The sequence below is a fragment of the Pecten maximus genome, chromosome 9, assembly GCF_902652985.1.
Source record: "Pecten maximus chromosome 9, xPecMax1.1, whole genome shotgun sequence".
Taxonomy (NCBI): domain Eukaryota; kingdom Metazoa; phylum Mollusca; class Bivalvia; order Pectinida; family Pectinidae; genus Pecten; species Pecten maximus.
The window spans coordinates 42,554,649-42,576,446 of record NC_047023.1 but is presented as its reverse complement, the minus strand read 5'-3'; the positions used below and the strand labels follow the sequence as shown (position 1 = coordinate 42,576,446).

Here is a 21,798-nt window from a genome sequence, read left to right as displayed (position 1 = left end):
TTCGACTGTATTTATTTTAACTTGTAAATCCATTAAATATGTTTTATTAAGAGCCAATCAAATCTAAGCTTTACAACCTATAACTAATTATTAAATATTTGTATTCAAAGTAATTAAGATAAAAAAATTTAAGTGATTATATCAAAGAAATTCATAGGCCTTTAACACTGTGTACAGTAAAGCACAATATGCCATATCTGGCCAGTTTTCAAATATAATGTATTCTGCAAGTGAATTATTTCAAACCCTGCCCAATATATTTGATATATTTTATGTTATCATTTTGACCAGGTGAATTATTCCACTCCTATCAACAGTCCATTTTACACAGCTGATATGGTGATTTTGTTCCCCTCAAATGTTCTGACCCCAAACCCACTACATATCCAAAATTTCAATCAGGTAAAGTGGTTGAATCATACCTGGAAAGCTCTCAGTAAAGCCATATGATCACTAAACGTATCAGCAGCAAATTTACGTCGAGACATACTTGCTTCCCTCTTCAAGTTGGGCTGATTGGGCAATACAACTGTCAGCAAGAAACAAACAAGTTAAATTTGACAAATGAACAGATGGTGTAAACAAAATGGTCTTTTGATCCTTTAATTTAAACAAGAATATGAAGAATAATCTTTTATATAAAAAAAACGTCAGTTTCATTCTTTTCAAAATACAACTATGTAAACCTCAACCTCTCCACAAAACTTGAAGTCAACACCTTTATACGACTTTGTTGTTACCACTCATGAAAGACGTTGGTAGTCTAACAGGTTATAAAGCTTTACTGAATAATCTTATGAGGTTTTATTGGAAAAATGGTGGCAGTATAATAAGGTTTTACTTGACAAATGGTGGCAGTATAACAAGGTTTTATTGGAAAAATGGTGGCAGTCTAACAAGGTCTTACTTGACAAATGGTGGCAGTCTAACAAGGTCTTACTTGACAAATGGTGGCAGTCTAACAAGGTCTTACTTGACAAATGGTGGCAGCCTAACAAGGTCTTACTTGACAAATGGTGGCAGTCTAACAAGGTCTTACTTGACAAATGGTGGCAATATAACAATGTTTTATTTGACAAATGGTGGCAGTCTAACAAGGTTTTATTTGACAAATGGTGGCAGTGTTACTTTTGCAGACAGGTTTTTAGAGAAGTGTTTCGCTGTTACACTTACATGGATCTTTGTAGGCTAATGTACACACAATGGTGAGTACAGGGTCCAAACACTTGAGGACAACTGAGTACAGCACCATCTTTCCCAGGCATGGCTCCACAGGAAGATCTGACAAGTGATGTCCTAGCTCTGTCAAGTCCTCACATGAATCCAGGGCATCTATTTGCTAATAAAACAAAATTATAAAAATTACAAAAATAAAGAAAAAGGTAAAAATGTCCAAAAAAGATAATAATTCTGCAGTCTATCATACTCTGTCAATATCAGGTGCAGCTCTCCGAGATCAAAAATACTATGACGGTTAACAGATGAGAAATTAGGTAGTCATCGTTTACATTTGTCAACATGTGATAACCAATATATCGAAGAAGAACATTACAATTAATACAGTTTCAGTATGGTTAGGCTTCCAGTTGAAGAATGTGGGTTAGACAAATATTAGTGATAACCCCTACTGGTCACATAATACTGATAACAGGTTAGCCAAGTCTTTACTCCTAAGGGCTATATTCCAGTAAAATATATATCTAACAAGAGCAATCCAGTAATAAGAAATTCTATGAATGGTGGGTGCTGAGAAAATTTAGCCTAATTTAGCCTATCCTATAGTAATGCTTGATTTAACTCTCCTCTTTGGGTAGTGTCGGTTTGACAATCTTGTCTTTGGGTAGTCTCTGTTTGACAATCTTGTCTTGGGGTAGTCTCTGTTTGACAATCTTGTCTTTGGGTAGTCTCTGTTTGACAATCTTGTCTTTGGGTAGTCTCTGTTTGACAATCTTGTCTTGGGGTAGTCTCTGTGACAATCTTGTCTTGGGGTAGTCTCTGTTTGACAATCTTGTCTTGGGGTAGTCTCTGTGACAATCTTGTCTTTGGGTGGTCTCTGTTTGACAATCTTGTCTTGGGGTAGTCTCTGTGACAATCTTGTCTTGGGGTAGTCTCTGTTTGACAATCTTGTCTTGGGGTAGTCTCTGTGACAATCTTGTCTTGGGGTAGTCTCTGTGACAATCTTGTCTTGGGGTAGTCTCTGTGACAATCTTGTCTTGGGGTAGTCTCTGTTTGACAATCTTGTCTTGGGGTAGTCTCTGTTTGACAATCTTGTCTTGGGGTAGTCTCTGTGACAATCTTGTCTTGGGGTAGTCTCTGTGACAATCTTGTCTTGGGGTAGTCTCTGTGACAATCTTGTCTTGGGGTAGTCTCTGTGACAATCTTGTCTTGGGGTAGTGTCTGTGACAATCTTGTCTTGGGGTAGTCTCTGTGACAATCTTGTCTTGGGGTAGTGTCTGTGACAATCTTGTCTTGGGGTAGTGTCTGTGACAATCTTGTCTTGGGGTAGTGTCTGTGACAATCTTGTCTTGGGGTAGTCTCTGTGACAATCTTGTCTAGGGGTAGTCTCTGTGACAATCTTGTCTTGGGGTAGTCTCTGTGACAATCTTGTCTTGGGGTAGTCTCTGTGACAATCTTGTCTTGGGGTAGTCTCTGTGACAATCTTGTCTTGGGGTAGTCTCTGTGACAATCTTGGGAGTCCTCTCATTGGGTAGACATTTTACTTGAGTCCTCCCGTTGGGTAGATATTTTACTTGAGTCCTCCCGTTGGGTAGATATTTTACTTGAGTCCTCCCGTTGGGTAGACATTTTACTTGAGTCCTCCCGTTGGGTAGATATTTTACTTGAGTCCTCTCATTGGGTAGACATTTTACTTGAATAGCCCTAACTCATCTATAGCTGGTAATTTGATATAGTTTGTCCACACAACTAACTCCTACATACCTTGAGGAGATGTATAGCATTCCTGGTGAGAAGGAAGGTAGGGGGCTCCGGGCACTTTGACAAGAAATCAGCAATGGAGCAGGTTTTGGGAGCAAGCAGCTTGGTATGTAGGCACAATTCCTGAAAACAGTAAGTATTTTTGAACAAATAGTGACAGGCAAAATGAATTTAACTACAAGTTCATAGTAAATGAAAACACCTATATGCTCACTGATTATTTAAGAGATTTAAGCACTGTCGTCAATTCTGTTAATCTGAATAAGAATATCAAAATATTGAGCATTATATTAGCACTTTAAAACAATTAAAATTGTTAATATGCTACTTCATATGTTTCTCACAAATCATTACAAAAACATTTACCAGGAACATGCGAAACAGCTTTCCCAAACCACAACAATTACTGATAAGTAAAATGAACATCTTCAGATATAAAGTGGTATTCACCTGGAGAGGGTATCGAAGTATCTCTGGAGCTGGAAAGTCCATCAGGTTTGAGTATCTCACTTTACTGAACAGGTGATAACAATGGCCTGGTCTCAGCCTCCCTGATCTGGAATTTATCAATTAATAGTACTTTATATCAGAATTTTAATAATCCACATACCCCCAAAAGAATTGTTTTAAGATGGATGATGGGTGACGGACCATGGACGTAGAGTGATTTGAATAGTACATATTTTTCTGATTTCACTTCTGATTTTAGGGGTGTGTGGATGGCACAGTGGTAACACACTTGCCTTTCTCCTAGACGACCAGGGTTTGATTCCCCAATCAAAAGTGAAAAGGTATGGGGTCATCTGCCTAACCACATGGGTTTTTCCGACTACCACAGTTTCCACTTTTTTTATCCTGGGCATCACTAAATATTATAAAGAGACCTAGAAATCTGAAACAACAGTATGATGCAGTTTTATATTCATTATTCACGAAATACAGTAGGTGTTTATTCCAGTAAAATTTGTATCCAACGGGAGGACTCCAGAAATAAAGCTATTCTATACATTGTAGGTGCTGGAGAAAATGCAGTTATTATATGGTACTGTTTGAATTAAATCTTGTTTGACAAACCTGGAGTCCTTCAGTTGGGTAGATGTTTACTGGAATTGACCCCCCCCCCCCCCCCCCCCCCCCCTAGTGTCTCTTATTCACCCTTTGTAAAACCTACCTGCCCTTTCTCTGCAGGGCACTGGCTTTTGATATCCAGTTACTCTTCAACATGGTGACAGACAATAAAGCATCAAAAGTTTTCTGAAAGCCAGAGTATATAATGTATACAATTATTGATAAAATCTAACAAATACATAGATTTATGTTTCATAAAATAAAATGTACAGAGAAGTCTTCATGATAATCATTTAAAGAATTACTTAATTTTCAGTTTGATACATGTAAATTCTTCAATTGGGCTTCTGCTCCTGACCCATCACACCTGTATTCACAAAATAAATCCATACTTCGGTGTAAGAATACTATATATATATAGCAATAATTTCATGAAGTGTAATAGCCATAGTCATGTAGAAAAAAATCCTTAAATGCTCACAGACCTTTAATTGGCAGCTTGTGACTGTCACAACCTTTATACCTGTATACTGAGTGTAATTTTACTGGTCTTACCTCTTTGACCTTCCCAGAATCAATGACAAACACAACATCATCAATGGTGATACTAGTCTCAGCAATATTGGTGGCCAGGATCTGTATCGATAGAAATCAAAACATGCTTTTATATAGCATAGTTAAGATATTCATCTGTCAGTAAGGTAGAGCCTTGACAATCATTACTCAAGACCTTGGACTCATTGCTTTTGTATTTGCATATTAGTCGTGAAATATGCTCCCAGTATCAAAATCAAATTATACTCTAGGATTTCATCCGAGAGTAATTATTAGCTGCATATTTTTTTCCCAGTTTTTCACATTTCTTTGATGAGACTTTGCGATCAAACTTACGATTTTTCGTACTCCTGGTGGTGGTGTTTTAAACACTCTCCTCTGATCATTTGACTGCATGGCAGAATGTAGAGTGAAAACTAAGTATCTGAAGGGAAAAGAGACATAAAACAATCCTTCTAACAATTAGTACACTACAGCATTACATTTTTACATACAAGTGTCTTAAGATACATAATATGCCAAACTCCATTTTAATGCAAATGGAAATTACTCACTCAGGGTAAATGACACTTCACTATTCTGAGATGTAAGTATACAAAATTTGATGAGTTCAGGTACAAATATAGATGCTGATTAGATTACAGCATATCAGTTGTTTATTATTTTTACAATTCATTAAAACTGTAATATCAAAATATAGTACTTTTACTCACTTATACTTGTGGAAAAAGGTGTCATCTGCAATCAAATCCCTTAGACCAACAATATCATCATACCCTGGTAGGAAGACCAAAATAGCACCTGTGGAATCAAGAAAATTCTAGGTAATACACCAATTTTATGGAGGTAGTCTGAAGCTCTAGTTGTACCTATACTGTACCCTAGGGGCCGAGTGGTTAAGGTGTCCCGACACTTTATCACTAGCCCTCCACCTCTGGGTTGCGAGTTCGAAACCTACGTGGAGCAGTTGTCAGGTATTGACAGTAGGCCGGTGGTTTTTCTCTGGGTACTCTGGCTTTCCTCCACCTCTAAAACCTGGCATGTCCTTAAATGACCCTGGCTGTTAATAACATGTTAAACAAAAACAAACTAAACCAAAGTACCTATACTCAATTTCTGACTGATAAAGAGTCACATTTTTTTCTTATAAATTACAATGGAAAGATATTTGGAATACATTTTGGTGTGATCTAGTGACTTAACAATTACCTTGTAAGTCTTAACAGCACGTTCTTAACAGCACGTAATTGTGCTGTTATAAGCACACTATGTTAAGCACACTCCTTAACAACTTACCTTCACTGTAGTTAATCATAAGCTGGTAAATGAGATTGAGGATGAGCTGGATATCCACTTTCTCGTCGTCAAAGCAGTTCTGATACAGTGACAAAAGATCCTTCTCTGCATCTGTCAATAACCGGTTATCAGCTTCTATCACAGAGTCTCCAGAAGGTCCAACGTCATTCGACAGCCTGCATACAATGAATAATTTTATAGCCAATCTTACGAATATAACAACAGTTGTAATGTTATATACACAGCAACGAAGTCTAACAGTCAACCTATATGTATTGATAACTGTTGTGTTTTAAAGCTGATATAATTATAATGCTATAAATGTCTGTTTCACTGCTTCTTTATGTGTTCCCAATAAAATACATAGTGCCACAATATAGAGTGAAATCATAACTTCATCACCAGAAACTTCAAAACACAGTAAATACAACATATCTGTACTGGACTCACAAATATAGAAATATGTATTATCAATATTTTACTTACATTAGAGCTTCTAACATTTCTAAAATGTCTACTCTCTGAAAGCGCTTGGCCCAGTCAATGGCAGTCCAGCCATTTGGTGTGTGGAGATTAACATTAGCTCCAAGATTAAGCAGCTGTTCTACTTCTTCGGACAGACCCCTGGCAGTAGTCACCATTAGAGGTGTGACACCTGTCTCAGAATGCTGGTAGTCCACTGAAAGTTGTAATTTACCAGTTAAACTTGGATTGATTAGATAGTAGAAACAGGGGACTGAATGTCCTATTCATGGATTTCTGGAGATTCCAATGACATTTGAGGGTAATGAAAGATAAATTTTGTCATTCCCTTTATCACTAAAGTTTGTGATGATTCCAAGTTCGTACATTTGTTTACATTAATCAAGATGAATTCATGCCAATATGAAGGGTAAGCATAATCCAGAAGTAGTTTCTGAGAATTAATAACAATGAATAAACCTTTATGGATATCATGTACTGACTAACTGATAGACACATGAAAACAGTTTATAAGAGGATATGTTGTAATTGATACTGGTGACAAATACTATATGTATGGTATTATTGGTAAGCCCACTAAGAGAGTACTGTAATGTTTTTTCATGGGTTCAAATCTTCATGGTTTCCAAAATAGCTTTAAGCAAAAAGAATGAATTTTTCATGGAAATTAATATGAAGCAGACCATAATTTCATCAAATGTTCCCCTCACATTATCAATTTTTCACAATGTTTTTGCTTTCCTTAAAAAACACATACAGTAATTGAGAGTAGTACTGGTCACAAAAAGTGCCTAAAGGACCCCTCCCTCACCCCATGTGACCCAGTGCCTAAAGGACCCCTCCCTCACTCCATGCGACCCAGTGCCTAAAGGAACCCTCCCTCACTCCATGTGACCCAGTGCCTAAAAGACCCCTCCCTCCCTCACTCCATGCGACCCAGTGCCTAAAGGACCCCTCCCTCACCCCATGCGACCCAATGCCTAAAGGACCCCTCCCTCACCCCATGCGACCTAGTGCCTAAAGGACCCCTCCCTCACCCATGCGACCCAGTGCCTAAAGGACCCCTCCCTCACCCCATGCGACCCAGTGCCTAAAGGACCCCTCCCTCACCCATGCGACCCAGTGCCTAAAGGACCCCTCCCTCACTCCATGCGACCCAGTGCCTAAAGGACCCCTCCCTCACTCCATGCGACCCAGTGCCTAAAGGACCCCTCCCTCACTCCATGCGACCCAGTGCCTAAAGGACCCCTCCCTCACCCATGCGACCCAGTGCCTAAAGGACCCCTCCCTCACCCCATGCGACCCAGTGCCTAAAGGACCCCTCCCTCACTCCATGCGACCCAGTGCCTAAAGGACCCCTCCCTCACCCCATGCGACCCAGTGCCTAAAGGACCCCTCCCTCACCCCATGCGACCCAGTGCCTAAAGGACCCCTCCCTCACTCCATGCGACCCAGTGCCTAAAGGACCCCTCCCTCACCCATGCGACCCAGTGCCTAAAGGACCCCTCCCTCACTCCATGCGACCCAGTGCCTAAAGGACTCCTCCCTGACTCCATGCGACCCAGTGCCTAAAGGACCCCTCCCTCACCCCATGCGACCCAGTGCCTAAAGGACCCCTCCCTCACTCCATGCGACCCAGTGCCTAAAGGACTCCTCCCTCACTCCATGCGACCCAGTGCCTAAAGGACCCCTCCCTCACTCCATGCGACCCAGTGCCTAAAGGACCCCTCCCTCACCCATGCGACCCAGTCAAATGGATTCCAAATGAATCACTTTACAGACATGTACTTACCACTGACATTCTCACTCATAATGAGATGAACCATCTGGGTAAATTTGTCTTCACTTCCGATCAGGAAAATATCAGTGAGATACTGATCCATTTCCTTAACTATCCAGTCTTGGAGCTCTTCTTTATCTTCATTCGCGTTCTGTAAGTATATTAATCCTGTAAGTACATTTGTATTCTTACACTTACAAACACAAGATATAGATACATAAAACTGCTTGCTGATTTCTTAACTCTTTTCTAAGATGAGTTGATGATCATGATCTATAATTGTAAATCTGATTATACAGGGGCAAAAAACATCAAATGATCGGATTTGTAAAACATGAATCTAAATTAACACATTTAATTTATTTATAACCTGGTATCAGCATGTGACTAGACTGAATATGAATTTTACATATATAAAGCCTGGGGTACAATAATAAATCTACCATTTTAAAGTCAGGGTTTACACCGGGTATTTCATAAGTTGTTCCTATGAGATTGAATGGGACCCTTTTCTATGATTTTAATCAACTTATCAAAAATAAAAAGGGTCCTTTTATTTTCATTGCTTCAAAAGGCTATATAAATAGCACAAACAAATGTATATAAATGAGAAAATATTTGAATTCACAAAAAATTACTCAAAAATAAAAGTTACCATTAAATACATGAACCTACTAACTTTTTGTGTTGTTTCAGTGTTGGCTTGGCTCGCTTTACCAGTGTCAGATTCCTCTTCCTTCTCTGAACTTCCAATACTCATCTTAGCACACCATTCCTCTAACTGCTCTTGCTGTCTTGTCACTAATCAAAAGGAATACATATGTATAGGCTTTATACAAAATCTTTTTTGTGATGCATTATACATACCCTTATTCTATAAGGACAATATAAAGTTATTAAATCATCTAAAGGTCAACTTCTTCATATAAATCAACATACCCCAATGTCTGTTGAAAGTGCAACAACATACCTCATTTTCTGTCAGAAGGTCAACAGGTTTGTTGTGGCAATATATTTCATACGTATTGTGAAAGCTGTATCCGAAATATCTAATTTTCCATTTACATGCCACATACATCATAATCAATATGACATGATATTATTTGTAAAGATTTTTGGATATATTGCTTTTAACTTAAAATTATTTGTAAAGACTTTTAGAGAAATTGCATTTAACTTTAAATAATCATGCTAGCTACAAAGATTTTCTACTATTTACCCTTTGTCTTCTCTCTTTGTGCTTTTTCCATTGCTTTGTTGCTGTAATTTGTCCTGAAAAACAAAAACAAGAAATAAAGCTGTTTATTTATCGTTAGGACTCTTATCTTTTTTACACTAACTGGGTCACACCTTCATTTATACAAAATCATCTTTGTGGGATTCTTTAAATAGGGGTCACAAATTAGAGTTACCAAAAATCATTTTCTGATTCAAAAGAATTGGTCATGGGCAACAAGTTTTGAAACTTAATCCAGTCGAAGCACTCTTGATTCTTAAATTTATAACAAGGATGTTCTTTCAATTCTGGTTATACTGAAAAATACATACATGACTATTAGGTACATTGACACTATGTACATTTCACATTTGCTCACATCTGTCTCTAACGTTCTTACCACTTCAATATATCTTCTAAGTAATATTCCTTCACAGTAAAAAGTGTGCCAGGTACTGAAAAATAAATCAAAGTGAGTATAAGGTCACATGTTAGTACACACCTTTTCGTCCGCAAATCATATAATTATGTAATGTAAGTTATTGACATCTCGAAAATTTTCAAAAATTGTAGTGTGACCTTTGAACCCCAACCTTGACAGTTGACCCTTAGTATAACCAGGTATATAAAATCTTGATTATATATGGTAATTAAAAAATGGTTTTCAACAGGTGTCAGAAACACAAAATTTCCAAGGAAGCCTCAATTTTCCCAATGTAAGAAAAGAAATGTGATGATATCAGGTATTATTTTTGTGTTTTCTGGACAAACATGTGAATTCATGGTTTAGATTAAAACTGCACAAATAACAATAACAGGAACATTACCTATTTACGTGTTCAGAAACAACTTACTATGAACTACAGGACAGTTATTGAAAAACTGAACAAACAGCTGTGTGTTCAGTGCAGCACTCATAAGGATTACTTTCAGATGAGAATGTTTCGTCATCAGATCGTCCATGGATGCCAGTAAGAAATCACTGAACCGGTCTCTTTCATGAACTTCATCCTGTGAAAAACAAATGGTTTTATATGGATTATAACCTTAAAATAAACACAGCAGAGCCTGGTAGATGATATCTTTTCTGGCGTTTGACAATTTCATCCAAAAATAAGCTCACATTGGCAAGATAAATACAGTAGTGACTATTTATTGACAGATATTCGGTGTCAAACTGAAAAATCAGTATTAATACGTTCAAAATTATGTAGTTTAATAACCATGGTCTACCTACCACAATTATATGTGTAACACCACCAAAGGAGGCATCCCCATTCATCAAAGTACGGAGGAGAACACCATTTGTACAAAATGTAAGCAAAGTTTTAGGAGACACCCTGAAAAAAAAATAAAAATAATTATTCCAAATCATTCAGTAGGTATTTTGATTATTGTCTATATGAAATTTTGACTTAAATTTTTAGAATACCTTTGTTTGTTTTAAAATTAGATAATGATGCATTATCAACATCATACAAAAATTTCCATTTGACTGTTTTCATTCATGTAATCAGAGTTGGTGCTGACTATAACATAAATGTGGTATTTTTCACAAACTGGATTCCTCTGTATACCTGGTATTTTGAATGGACCTCCTGAAAATAAGTTGGACCTTTTTCATTTTCTATGCTTCAGAAGGCTTTAGGGATCACTTCAACACCAACTCTGTAGTAGTATCATTCATATCATGTTAGAATTTGCAAAAGGCTCCATTTTTTTTCTGAAAAGATTCACCTTATTTGTATTGGTAAATGATGTTAATTTACTGGTCATGATATATCATGCAGAGAATTTTTTTTTTTTTTTTTTGTAAATCAATTAAAGAGAAAAATACAAGTTATTACTTGCTCTCCAGTCGTATTTGATACCCAACAGTCTGACCAATTTTCTCTCCCCTCTCTAAAGCCACCCTTTCAGCAATGCTGAGAGCAGCTATTCTTCTGGGCTGTGTACAGAATATCCTACAAGGTAGGCTTCTTGTTGCAACAGTCATCCAGTATCATCTGAGGAACCTACATTGTGGAAATAGTAACAATACGTGAAGTTTACAAAATGTCTTGCAAAAACCAGAAAGCATTCTGACAGCAAAAAATTTGCCATCCATAGATTTTTAATGGACTAATTTTTCATCAGTTTACATTAATGTACTGTAAAACTTTGTTATTCCACACTTTGCTTATCTAGAAATTAACAATGCAGAAATGCATTTTTTAGAACAATAGATATTGTTGCATCCTTTTTATTGGAAACAAATGGTCACATCACTGCAGAAAATGGAAAAGTTTTAATTTAAGTTATGAAACAGCAACTTAAACTTTTCATATTAAACTCAATTACCAGATAATGTTATCCTCTAGTTATGAAACTTTTCCCTGATTAAGTGCCAAAGTGTACATCCCATTTAACAAATGTACATACCTGTGTAGTCTTTCCTGATCCAGTTTCACCAGATATCAAAATAACTCGGTTATTATTGAGGGTATCAAGGATATTCTGTCTGTGTTTGAAGACAGGCAATCCTTCACGAAAAGCATTCAGATCAGAGTCACTTCGAGGTGGGGGCACCTGGGCAACTCCATTATTGAGTTTACCAATAGTTGTTTTGTTCAGTTCTTTACCAACTGGAAATATAAGATAAATTATAAATGATATAATTAGTATTCCAAACTACTTGTAGTGCTATCAGATGATCTACTTATACTCAACTAATATTGGTATGAAGTTGATACTGAACCGTCAGGTTTATAAATGGTGATTGACTTATATTGGTATGAAGTTGATACTGAATGGTCAGGTTTATAAATGGTGATTGACTTGTATTGGTATGAAGCTGATACTGAATGGTCAGGTTTATAAATGGTGATTGACTTATATTGGTATGAAGTTGATACTGAATGGTCAGGTTTATAAATGGTGATTGACTTATATTGGTATGAAGTTGATACTGAATGGTCAGGTTTATAAATGGTGATTGACTTATATTGGTATGAAGTTGATACTGAACCGTCAGGTTTATAAATGGTGATTGACTTATATTGGTATGAAGTTGATACTGAATGGTCAGGTTTATAAATGGTGATTGACTTATATTGGTATGAAGTTGATACTGAATGGTCAGGTTTATAAATGGTGATTGACTTGTATTGGTATGAAGCTGATACTGAACGGTCAGGTTTATAAATGGTGATTGACTTGTATTGGTATGAAGCTGATACAGAACGGTCAGGTTTATAAATGATGAATAACTTATATTGGTATGAAGTTTATACTGAACAGTCATGTTTATAAATGGTGATTGACTTATATTGGTATGAATCTGGTGATGTACTATAACACATACAATTAAAGCTTTACTCATCAATGTATCTTAATTTTTTTTTTTTTTTTTTTTTGCAATTTAGTATTGATAAAGGCATCCAAACTGGAAAAATAAATGTGGATCAAAACTTTTACAGCATCAGAACTTCTATAAGAAACATATCTATAAATTATTTTATATAAAGAAACTCTTTGTACATTTTCTACTTTTCAAGTCATAATTAAAACTTGTTAGATTATATTTTTGGCAATATCAATGTGATTTGAATGACAGATAAATTCATGGTTCCCATTACAAGTGTTAAACATTTGTTATATTTACATTTACCTATGTTAAAATCTGTCTTTCTTAGATACATATATTCTTTATTTCAACCATTTCTTTGTTTGTTCATTTGAAAAAATAGCATCTCTTAAATCAAAATCCTTTCTGTGATTGTTTTGCAACCAATCTGACACACTGTTCAAAGCCTTGCCGTGACGATGATCAACATAGTGCCAAAATGACATCATAGTAGCGCATTTGTTCTCAAGCATTATTGAATTGTTTTCTGAAACATATGTGTCCCTGAAATAAGGAGACAAACTTTTACCATCATTGGGTTGATTTCTATCGACTCTTGGTATCAATTCCTGGCGTTCCTTATTGGAGACAGGGTATCTTTGTAGGAGATTCAGAATTTGTTGACGGCTATTTCTTGCTAGGTAGAATGAGGCAGACGACTGGGAAGACAAACAGCCTTCTTTTTTAGTAACAGTAAGAAATCTTCCACTGCCCTTGCTAGAAAATAATAAAAAAAATTCCATCAACACTGCATTCTTATTTCCTTATAATTTGATATTACTTTCATTTTTAGCACATTATCTTTATATCTTCTAACCAAATTGTTTGGAATCAGTTTGGGAAGATGTTTATAAAATCTAACACACAAACAGCTGTCTAAAACTGTGTTTGTGAGCTTTTGAAAACATTTTTTTTCCTTTGTCAAGTAATTCAGAGTGCAAATTATTGAACCTTGACAAACATTCACTATTCACCTTGACGAACATTTACTATTTTGAGATTGGACAAGTGCAAAGTCAGCTGTCATTATGTTGAAGATACATTTTCATCCCAATAACACCCTAATACTGCAGGCAGAATTAGTTTACATCGTAATATCCTTAGCTTCTTTAGATAAAAACAGAAAAGGTCCTTGCTGTGCTATTTCTAAACTCTTATGAATATTTTTAGTTATTTTTTATTTAATGATCATGAAAATGTTATCCAATGGAACTGTATTCCTCAGTCGGTATATTCACTGGTTTGAAGATTCTTTGAATTTCCGTTACTCTCAAGAAACTTTTCGAGTTTTTGAACATATTTGAACCATGTGACCTTGAATATATATTTTTGTGTAAATTATAAATGTTAACTTTGTCAGATGTAATCCCAGCAACCTACCAAACCATTACTAATATACTACCAGGTAAATATGGTTACTTTAAAAGTTCAATTTACCCTTTACTCCTCGACTTCAATCCATTCCCTTCACATAACTTGTGTACGTAGGCTCTCTCTGTAGCTGTCAGTGATGATGGAAACTCAAGTTCTGGTAAGACAGAAAATCAAAAGGCAAAATTAACCCTAACGAATATCCTAACTGTATAGTTCTACAAACTGAAAATTTAGTATCAAGTGTTGGTAAGTTGGAATTAGTGAGCAGGATCTAGCATTCAATATAGTTGAGTCAGACACGACTTATCAGAATTCATTTTCATATCTTCACTATATTTCATAATAATTGTTTTTATCTAAATATAGGATGAAATCTATATTGAAGAAACATTTCCAACTGAGTAAAGTATGATAAGTTTTTCTTACCTTTTGACTTTCATTCATACGAAAACGCTCCATAGCCAAATGAATAGCTATCTTGACTTCCTCCCCGATACAGATATCCTGGCCAGGCCGGGGTCCATGATCCTGGTAGTCCTCACTGGAGGCAAAGCTATGGAAACTCTGGGAACTATTGGTACTGGAAGGCCGAGGGGAAGCTCCATCGCCTCTCTGCATCACCCTACATAATGGCAAATAAAGCATGTTGATTCAGAATCAGGTTGTAAAGAGTGGTAATAATTTAGTCTGTTAAACTTTAATCAGACACCTCACTTTGCCTATTTCTATCGTGAATGCAGAATGTCATGTTTGGTCAAATGTCAAGCAATAACGAAAGTTACTAGGAGAGTCTTGTAGGATTTGCATTGTATTTTATATATATATACATAAACAGATGAAACACTGGATCTTTCTTGAAAGTTTGAATATGACTTCCAGAAAATAAATGAGGTCCTTTTCATTTACTTTGCTTCAAAATGCTTATATAGGGACACCATCAACACAAACTCTGGTCTAGATATATATATATATATAAATGATTGATATATAATCTAAAGTGACTTAATTAATTTACTCAAAACAAATGCTCTGAACAGGCCCCAACCTATCAAGTTACCTGATTTCTGATTTGTCATTCAGAGTGGAAATCGAGAAAGTTAGGATCTACATGATAACAACACAATCTCCTTCCCAATGCCAAAGCTTGCACTATTAGTAAAACATTTATTAATCTATTATAATCATTGATGTCCAGCCCATGGCCAGCTCCCTGTAATACCTCATATTCTCTCTTAGTACAAAGATGATGGATTCATCACACTGGCTTCTCCTATGAGGAAGGTCTACTGTACAATGTATATCACATTTATTTTAATTTAGATTTGTTTGAGACAACCCTAACAAATATTGTAACATGTCTGCAATTCAAGGTAGACTTCCACCTCCCCCTTCTTTCCTTTGATTCCTTGAAGGTGGCTTCCCCAACCACCAATGATGTAAATTGTATGGGTGTACTAGATAATCTGGTCTATGTAGCCTGTAGCAATGACAGCCTCTCCGACCTTAAAGGTCAAATCCCAACCATTAAAACCACGCCAATCTATATTATGATATCAACCTGTCCCCTTCCAAACGCCTTCCTAGTCTTAAAACTTACAGTTTACGCTAGCTAGCGCTATAGACCCCCCTTCTTCCTGTTGGCCTCTATCAGTCTAAACTATACATGATCATCTATCATGTTGTTGGCCCTTCCATTCCTCAGCAAATGGCATGAGACCCACATGTTTTCTGTCTCAATGTCTGCATTCCTGTCTGGAACATTCAGTGGGGTAGACATTGAGAGTATAGAGAGGTCCAGAATATAACTACAAATTTTTACAAGACATTAGACATGATAGAAAGTATAAATTAGACTACCAGCTCATCATATACATTTGATGTATAATTAAGTTTTACACTTGCTCATCTCCCCTGGTTTGCACCTAAGGCCTCTACTCTCTAGAATCAGCCATATCAGGAAGAGACCAAAGATAAAGCTCAATGTTAAAATTTTATTGATATCAAAAATTTAATACTCTAGCGACAGAGAATGGTCTGGATAGAAATTATGGTAAACTGCCTATATAAAGAGATTGATCCTGTTAACACATGTAGTGATGTATACTGTACAACTGTGAACACACTATGCAGGGCTTTTTCCCACTGATTTGGGAATTAAGGGACCTTTTTGTCTTATTTTGGGAAGAAAATTGATGAATTGGGAAAGATTTTTTCAGGAGTAAACTGCAAATTTTGGGAATTTGGCTTAAATATGAAATAATTTCAATTGGGAATGGGGCCTATTAATGGCCCCAAAAAGCCCTCAGAAACAGCTCTATGTGACATTGTAATTTTAACAATTTTTGTAGGATTTTTCTGTCACGTCAAGAGCAACTTTTCTAAAATTTTGAGAGAAGTCCTATATATACATGTAGCTAATAATAAGAAATACGCAGATCATCAGTCCTGGATTCAAATATCTGCTTGACTCCCAAAAATGATCATGGTCACACGATATCAAGTCACCAATCTACAATTTATCTAATTGGGTCCTTTTCAAAATTATAATATATGTTATACAATGTATATACTGATGAGCTGTAAAGCTTAAAGTCAATAAATGAACTACACGTAAATTGAACTGTACATGTGTATTGATATAAACAATGTCATACAATTACTGTTAAATCTAAATATTTCCAGAAATTCTGTGAGTCCCATTAAAATTCTAGGAGTTAATTAACATCTATAAACAAGTATTATTTCTATTGAATGTACATGTAATTGTTTAAAGCAAGCTCTAATAAGTAGGTTTGTGATTAAACAAATAATGAAACTGTTTGGTTACTATCGTTACATCTAGACTGGTTCCTGTCTCTGGGATGAAATCATAAATGAATTATGAAGCTTTATAATTTTTGTTGCTGGATTAAATTCACATATATATGTTGAATTCTAAATGTCAAACTATGGCGTGGCAATCTTGTACTATATAAGTATATTCCAGCTGGGAAGTTCTTTACAAAAATCTTTAATTGAAAATAGCACTTGGGAATAACATGACAGTTTAGAAAATTTATTATTGAAGAAAACAATCAATATCAGTACCAATACATCAATGTAGGATAATTTCAAATAACTTATCATATATTATATCAATAGTTTAACTTTATGACCTAGGCCTATAACTGATCCCTGTTATTACTCTTTAAGGCCAGTTAAAATTTCATTTGTTTTCAAATGAGGTTGAAACATGGCATTATGTGAGGGAAATGAAAGTCAGAAGCTTTGCTGTTTTATTAGATGCTCAATAAATACATATTAGATGCTCAATAAATCTGGGACAATTTCTATGTATTATTAGAATCTGTGCACCATAGTGTGGTCTGAAGCATACATGTAGGTACAGTATTTGTAGACATGTTTTTTTTTTATTATCAAATATATATATATATTATAAGAAGGAAATAATATTTCAGAGGTTTATAAAAATATCAATCCACGTAGTGATCTTGATCTGTAGAGGAACTGGACTGAACTGGGCTGAATTCCAGTGGCTACGCTAGGAATGGTTATATCGTCTGTCTAGAGCACGGAGGTCCCCGTTCGAGTCCCAGCCTGGTCACTGCATTTAATTTTCCTCTACTAGACTAGCCTACTGCTACAAATCTTGAAGGCAACTAACCGGTTACATATATTCGTATCATTTTTGTATATTTTTTTGAAATAAAGCATCTAATTATTATATAACAATTGATGAAAAAACCCAAACCAAACATCACACTTATAAGACCTGTGATCTGAAGCAGACGATTTCTAAAAAAAAAAAAAAAATGGAGCAAAAATAAATAATAATATGAAAAATAACAGTTTCTTTCAGATTTGTTACATGCATGTTCATTATTTGACTGTAAGAAACATTCACTTCATAAATCAATTATCACCTACCTGGCAAAGGAACCCCCTGGAGGAGGCTCACTTCTGCCGTATTTCCAGTTAGCAGCCATTGCAGAACTGATCAGTGAAACCTGTAGGGGTGCCCAAATATGACCGCCGTCACTTCAAAATATATTGCACAACATCTTCTGGTGGTATATATACTGTCGTGTGAGATCAAGTGTAAATAATAATGTCAAATATTAATAAACGGCATTAATAGGTCAATATTGATGCATCAATTTATAATACTTGAAAATGATATTTTTCCCGTTACGGCTCCTTTTTTCCAGGTGGCGCTATCTGTACTTTCACTTGTAAACTTCCGGTTGTTCACAAAGAAGTTATAAGTGTTTGTTGCCCAACATTGCGATACTTATTGGTGTAACCATATGCAAGAAACCTTCAGCGTAAGCTTATTTTTTGTAACATAACACATCAACACGACATGGGTATCGTATTTCAAACGAAAGGGAATTAATGAGAGTATGCCGCACCATAGACCGGTCTCCTCTGTCCGCAGGAACTAACTACACATGTAGTGTCAGAAGTAGCTTCGTCTGTCAGTGTCAATACACACTTGATCTAACTAAAATGATATGTAATTGTGTGATTTGACCGACAATTATAGTACCTGTGTTCATATTTACTTACTGGACCGGGATTCAAACCAGGAATCTTAAACAAGTAAATACAATGGCCTCATACATAAACTAAAGTAATCTGAACTTGTGCAAGTCTAAGTTTCAGTTAAGAGCAATCTTTCACTAGTGCGAAGATATCATGCGTCTGGGTTTTTTTTTTTATTCCGTTTGCAAGTTCTATATAATAATGTACTGGTATTACAAGATGTTATGCCCCAGAAACTTCCACAAGCACCACCAAGATAGACATGAAGAATTGCATGAACTTTATATTAATATTAAACACTTGAAATTTCTGCAAAAAACATTAACACTGATTTACTTTTCACTAGATATTATTTTAGGTTAAAATAGGATGGTTTACTTATAACCAAATAGATGTGGCAGTCATATAGCTATATATATGGCAAAATAATATATTAAACAAGTAAATGATAAGTTGTTTTTATTTTATTTCATGTATCTTAATAATTAAAACCAGAAAACAATTAGTTATGTCTAATAACTATGTTTTTTTCAATGTAACAAGATATGTCATTGGATATGCTGGTAGGTAAAAACAACAATATAATCAATGAAACCTTTCTTTTTCAAGAAATAAATACAGTTATAATTATTGATTCTGTCATCTACATGTAGCTAACAAGCTATTTCAAATCATACATTAATAGGTTGATGATATGCAGTATTGTACAATACATTCAACATGAGTATAGGTCAATTCTGGTAACAATTAAGTCTGGTAAAAAAGACTTTTCACTGAAAGAGCATACTATGTAAATGGATCCCATGTGGAAAGAAATAGTGAATTTTGGAGATAAAACTGACAAAGTGCAACATTATTATATTATCATTTACAGTTTATCTGCTGTTACAGCCTTTAGGCCTTTCGGTTGACTAGACAAGGCCAGACTTTACCCGATTCTTTGCAAAGTTTTGTTTCTTTCTGATTTCCTTATTCTGACAATTTGTTATATATTTTACATTGTATTTTACAGATTTCAGAATTCATCGAGATAGAGTTTGCTGGAGTAGAGTCATTAAAATCCGTGGATATCGTTTTCATGTAAAGAGAATTTCAATAATCATGAACAATCACCCTGGACATACTCCCCCTACATCTGGTGCCCCACATGGACCTCACCCTGGGTCTGGACCTGGACCACATATGGCAGGCAAGGTTTACCCACATGACCAGCCAATGGTGTTCAACCCATCTAATCCAAATGCTCCTCCCATTTATCCATGCGGAGCTTGTCATAAGGAAGTACATGACAATGATCAAGCTATTCTTTGTGAGAGCGGTTGTAACTTCTGGTTCCATAGGATATGCACAGGACTCAGTGAGCCTGCCTTCCACATGCTCACCCAAGAAGTTTATGCAGAGTGGGTGTGTGACAAGTGCTTAGCAACCAAGAACATTCCGCTCATCAAACTTAAATCATGAACTTCAAAATGTTTGCTACCAAATCTGTACTTGTATATGTATTGGAACAAATGATCTGGATGTGGACAATGGTGCAACCGTGACTGTAATTTAGAAGAAGATGAATCTGCAATTTTTCATATGAAACGCAAAGGAGAACTAATTTGTAATTCAAACGTACCTGATCCACAAGCTGATGCATGCATGCTGCATCTACTTCAGCATTTGTACTGTTCTGTGAACATTTTGAATGTGAGAACAGCACAAGAACATTTCAACAGATGAATACAGGATTTAGATTCATTTTCTGTACTATATGTGCATTTGACACTGCCCATGAACATGAATCTCCAAATCCACATCAAGCTACAGCCAAAATTGATTCACTTGATTATGGTATAACACATTTTTCACGTAAATATGCATATACCTGATAAAGATGATAAATTTTTTAATGCATTTTGTAGAATGAATTTGAAATTAGATTTTTATTTTATCAAATTACATGTATATTTTCTTTCCAAATGGTCTAAATAGGTTTTATGACTTTTTTGGTAATTTCTGAAGATTTGTATGAACCACTTCAGATTTTTATTTTGTGATTCATTGGTTGTGAAAACATATCTATCTAGGATGCAGTTTTAAATAAATTGGTAGAATCCTTCCTAATGTCTTCGGTATTGTAACTACTGAGCAACTCCCGGCATACCTCGCGGTATCCATTCTTCAGTGAACCCACTACTTTTGGATCTTACTTACCTTGAGGACCGGCGTTGACTCGACCCCCTTTTTTATTTTTTTTTAAAATTGTTTTTCTTGTTATTTTTATCCAACATAAGATGCTTTTTGCACTCCTCAAATTACGATGGTTATTTTGTGGTCAAGATTAATACTAATAAACTGTTTGTTATTGCTATTTCACTGTACATTAATGTTCTTAAAACTTGTTGAACATCTCCATTCCAACATTGGGATTTAGTTGAAACTTACAGGGAAATATCACACGATCGTAAGGACAGGTCCTGACCAAAGGTTATTTTTGGATTACTTTAGACATACAAATGTACATTATCAAGATACCTGTATGTATAGATGACTTGGCAGCTTAATTGTTTCAAAATTATTTTACTCTATTGATATGAGTGTCAATGGATTAGGTACAAATTAAGTAAAAAACAAAATAAATCTCTGCCATGACCAATTACTAGTCTCGAGTCAAAGCTCACACATCCAATAAGAACCTGCTGAATTGCTTTAGAAATGCTTATGGACTGGACCTTCACTTACTATTATTAAAATTGACCCCAAGTGACCTAGAAAATGGCTGAAGGCCAAACATCTGAACAAATGTGATGACCCTTAATCATAGGATGCTGCAACTTCAATACCCCAGACATGTTGGTATTATATGGTATTAAGAAACTGTTTTAAACACTTTAATTTATTTTTTATACCTGTGACCTCGAATTATATGAACAAATGATAGGACTTTATCTCGGTTAATATCGGGCAATTATATCACAAATCTGGGCGTTTACAAGTTGGTTTTATTGAAAGGACTTTTAAAGAAAATCCAGAGAATTATACCATATGAAACTGCACCATATCTCACTTGATCTTCAGGCAAGTAAGTTATTGGTCCTCTACTTGTGAAATCAGGTGGGGTACTAGGGAGGTGCTATAGGTTTCCTCTTCCTCTGTATATGTACACCAAGTTTG

The 21,798-nt window shown here is 35.7% G+C and overlaps 1 protein-coding gene and 1 long non-coding RNA gene across 2 annotated transcripts in view; one reads left to right on the top strand and one right to left on the bottom strand.

The window, feature by feature from the left end:
* Positions 1 to 18,276, bottom strand: part of LOC117334657 (3'-5' RNA helicase YTHDC2-like) — a 42,186-nt gene extending 23,910 nt beyond the window's left edge. The window contains 24 exon segments of the mRNA XM_033894409.1: positions 423 to 529; positions 1,174 to 1,339; positions 2,941 to 3,060; positions 3,388 to 3,493; positions 4,109 to 4,191; positions 4,561 to 4,641; positions 4,897 to 4,984; positions 5,274 to 5,361; positions 5,857 to 6,032; positions 6,343 to 6,535; positions 8,132 to 8,270; positions 8,799 to 8,920; positions 9,339 to 9,391; positions 9,736 to 9,790; positions 10,190 to 10,346; positions 10,573 to 10,675; positions 11,183 to 11,310; positions 11,312 to 11,350; positions 11,757 to 11,959; positions 13,250 to 13,437; positions 14,158 to 14,248; position 14,283; positions 14,521 to 14,716; positions 18,022 to 18,276. Coding sequence (XP_033750300.1) covers positions 423 to 529; positions 1,174 to 1,339; positions 2,941 to 3,060; positions 3,388 to 3,493; positions 4,109 to 4,191; positions 4,561 to 4,641; positions 4,897 to 4,984; positions 5,274 to 5,361; positions 5,857 to 6,032; positions 6,343 to 6,535; positions 8,132 to 8,270; positions 8,799 to 8,920; positions 9,339 to 9,391; positions 9,736 to 9,790; positions 10,190 to 10,346; positions 10,573 to 10,675; positions 11,183 to 11,310; positions 11,312 to 11,350; positions 11,757 to 11,959; positions 13,250 to 13,437; positions 14,158 to 14,248; position 14,283; positions 14,521 to 14,716; positions 18,022 to 18,080 — 2,742 coding nt within the window. The 5' untranslated portion in view covers positions 18,081 to 18,276.
* A 34-nt stretch (positions 18,277 to 18,310) lies between these two features.
* On the top strand, positions 18,311 to 20,743 carry LOC117334658. Its single transcript, XR_004534205.1, has 2 exons — positions 18,311 to 18,419; positions 19,652 to 20,743. It is a non-coding gene; the product is annotated as an uncharacterized LOC117334658 (long non-coding RNA).
* Positions 20,744 to 21,798: the final 1,055 nt, after the last annotated feature.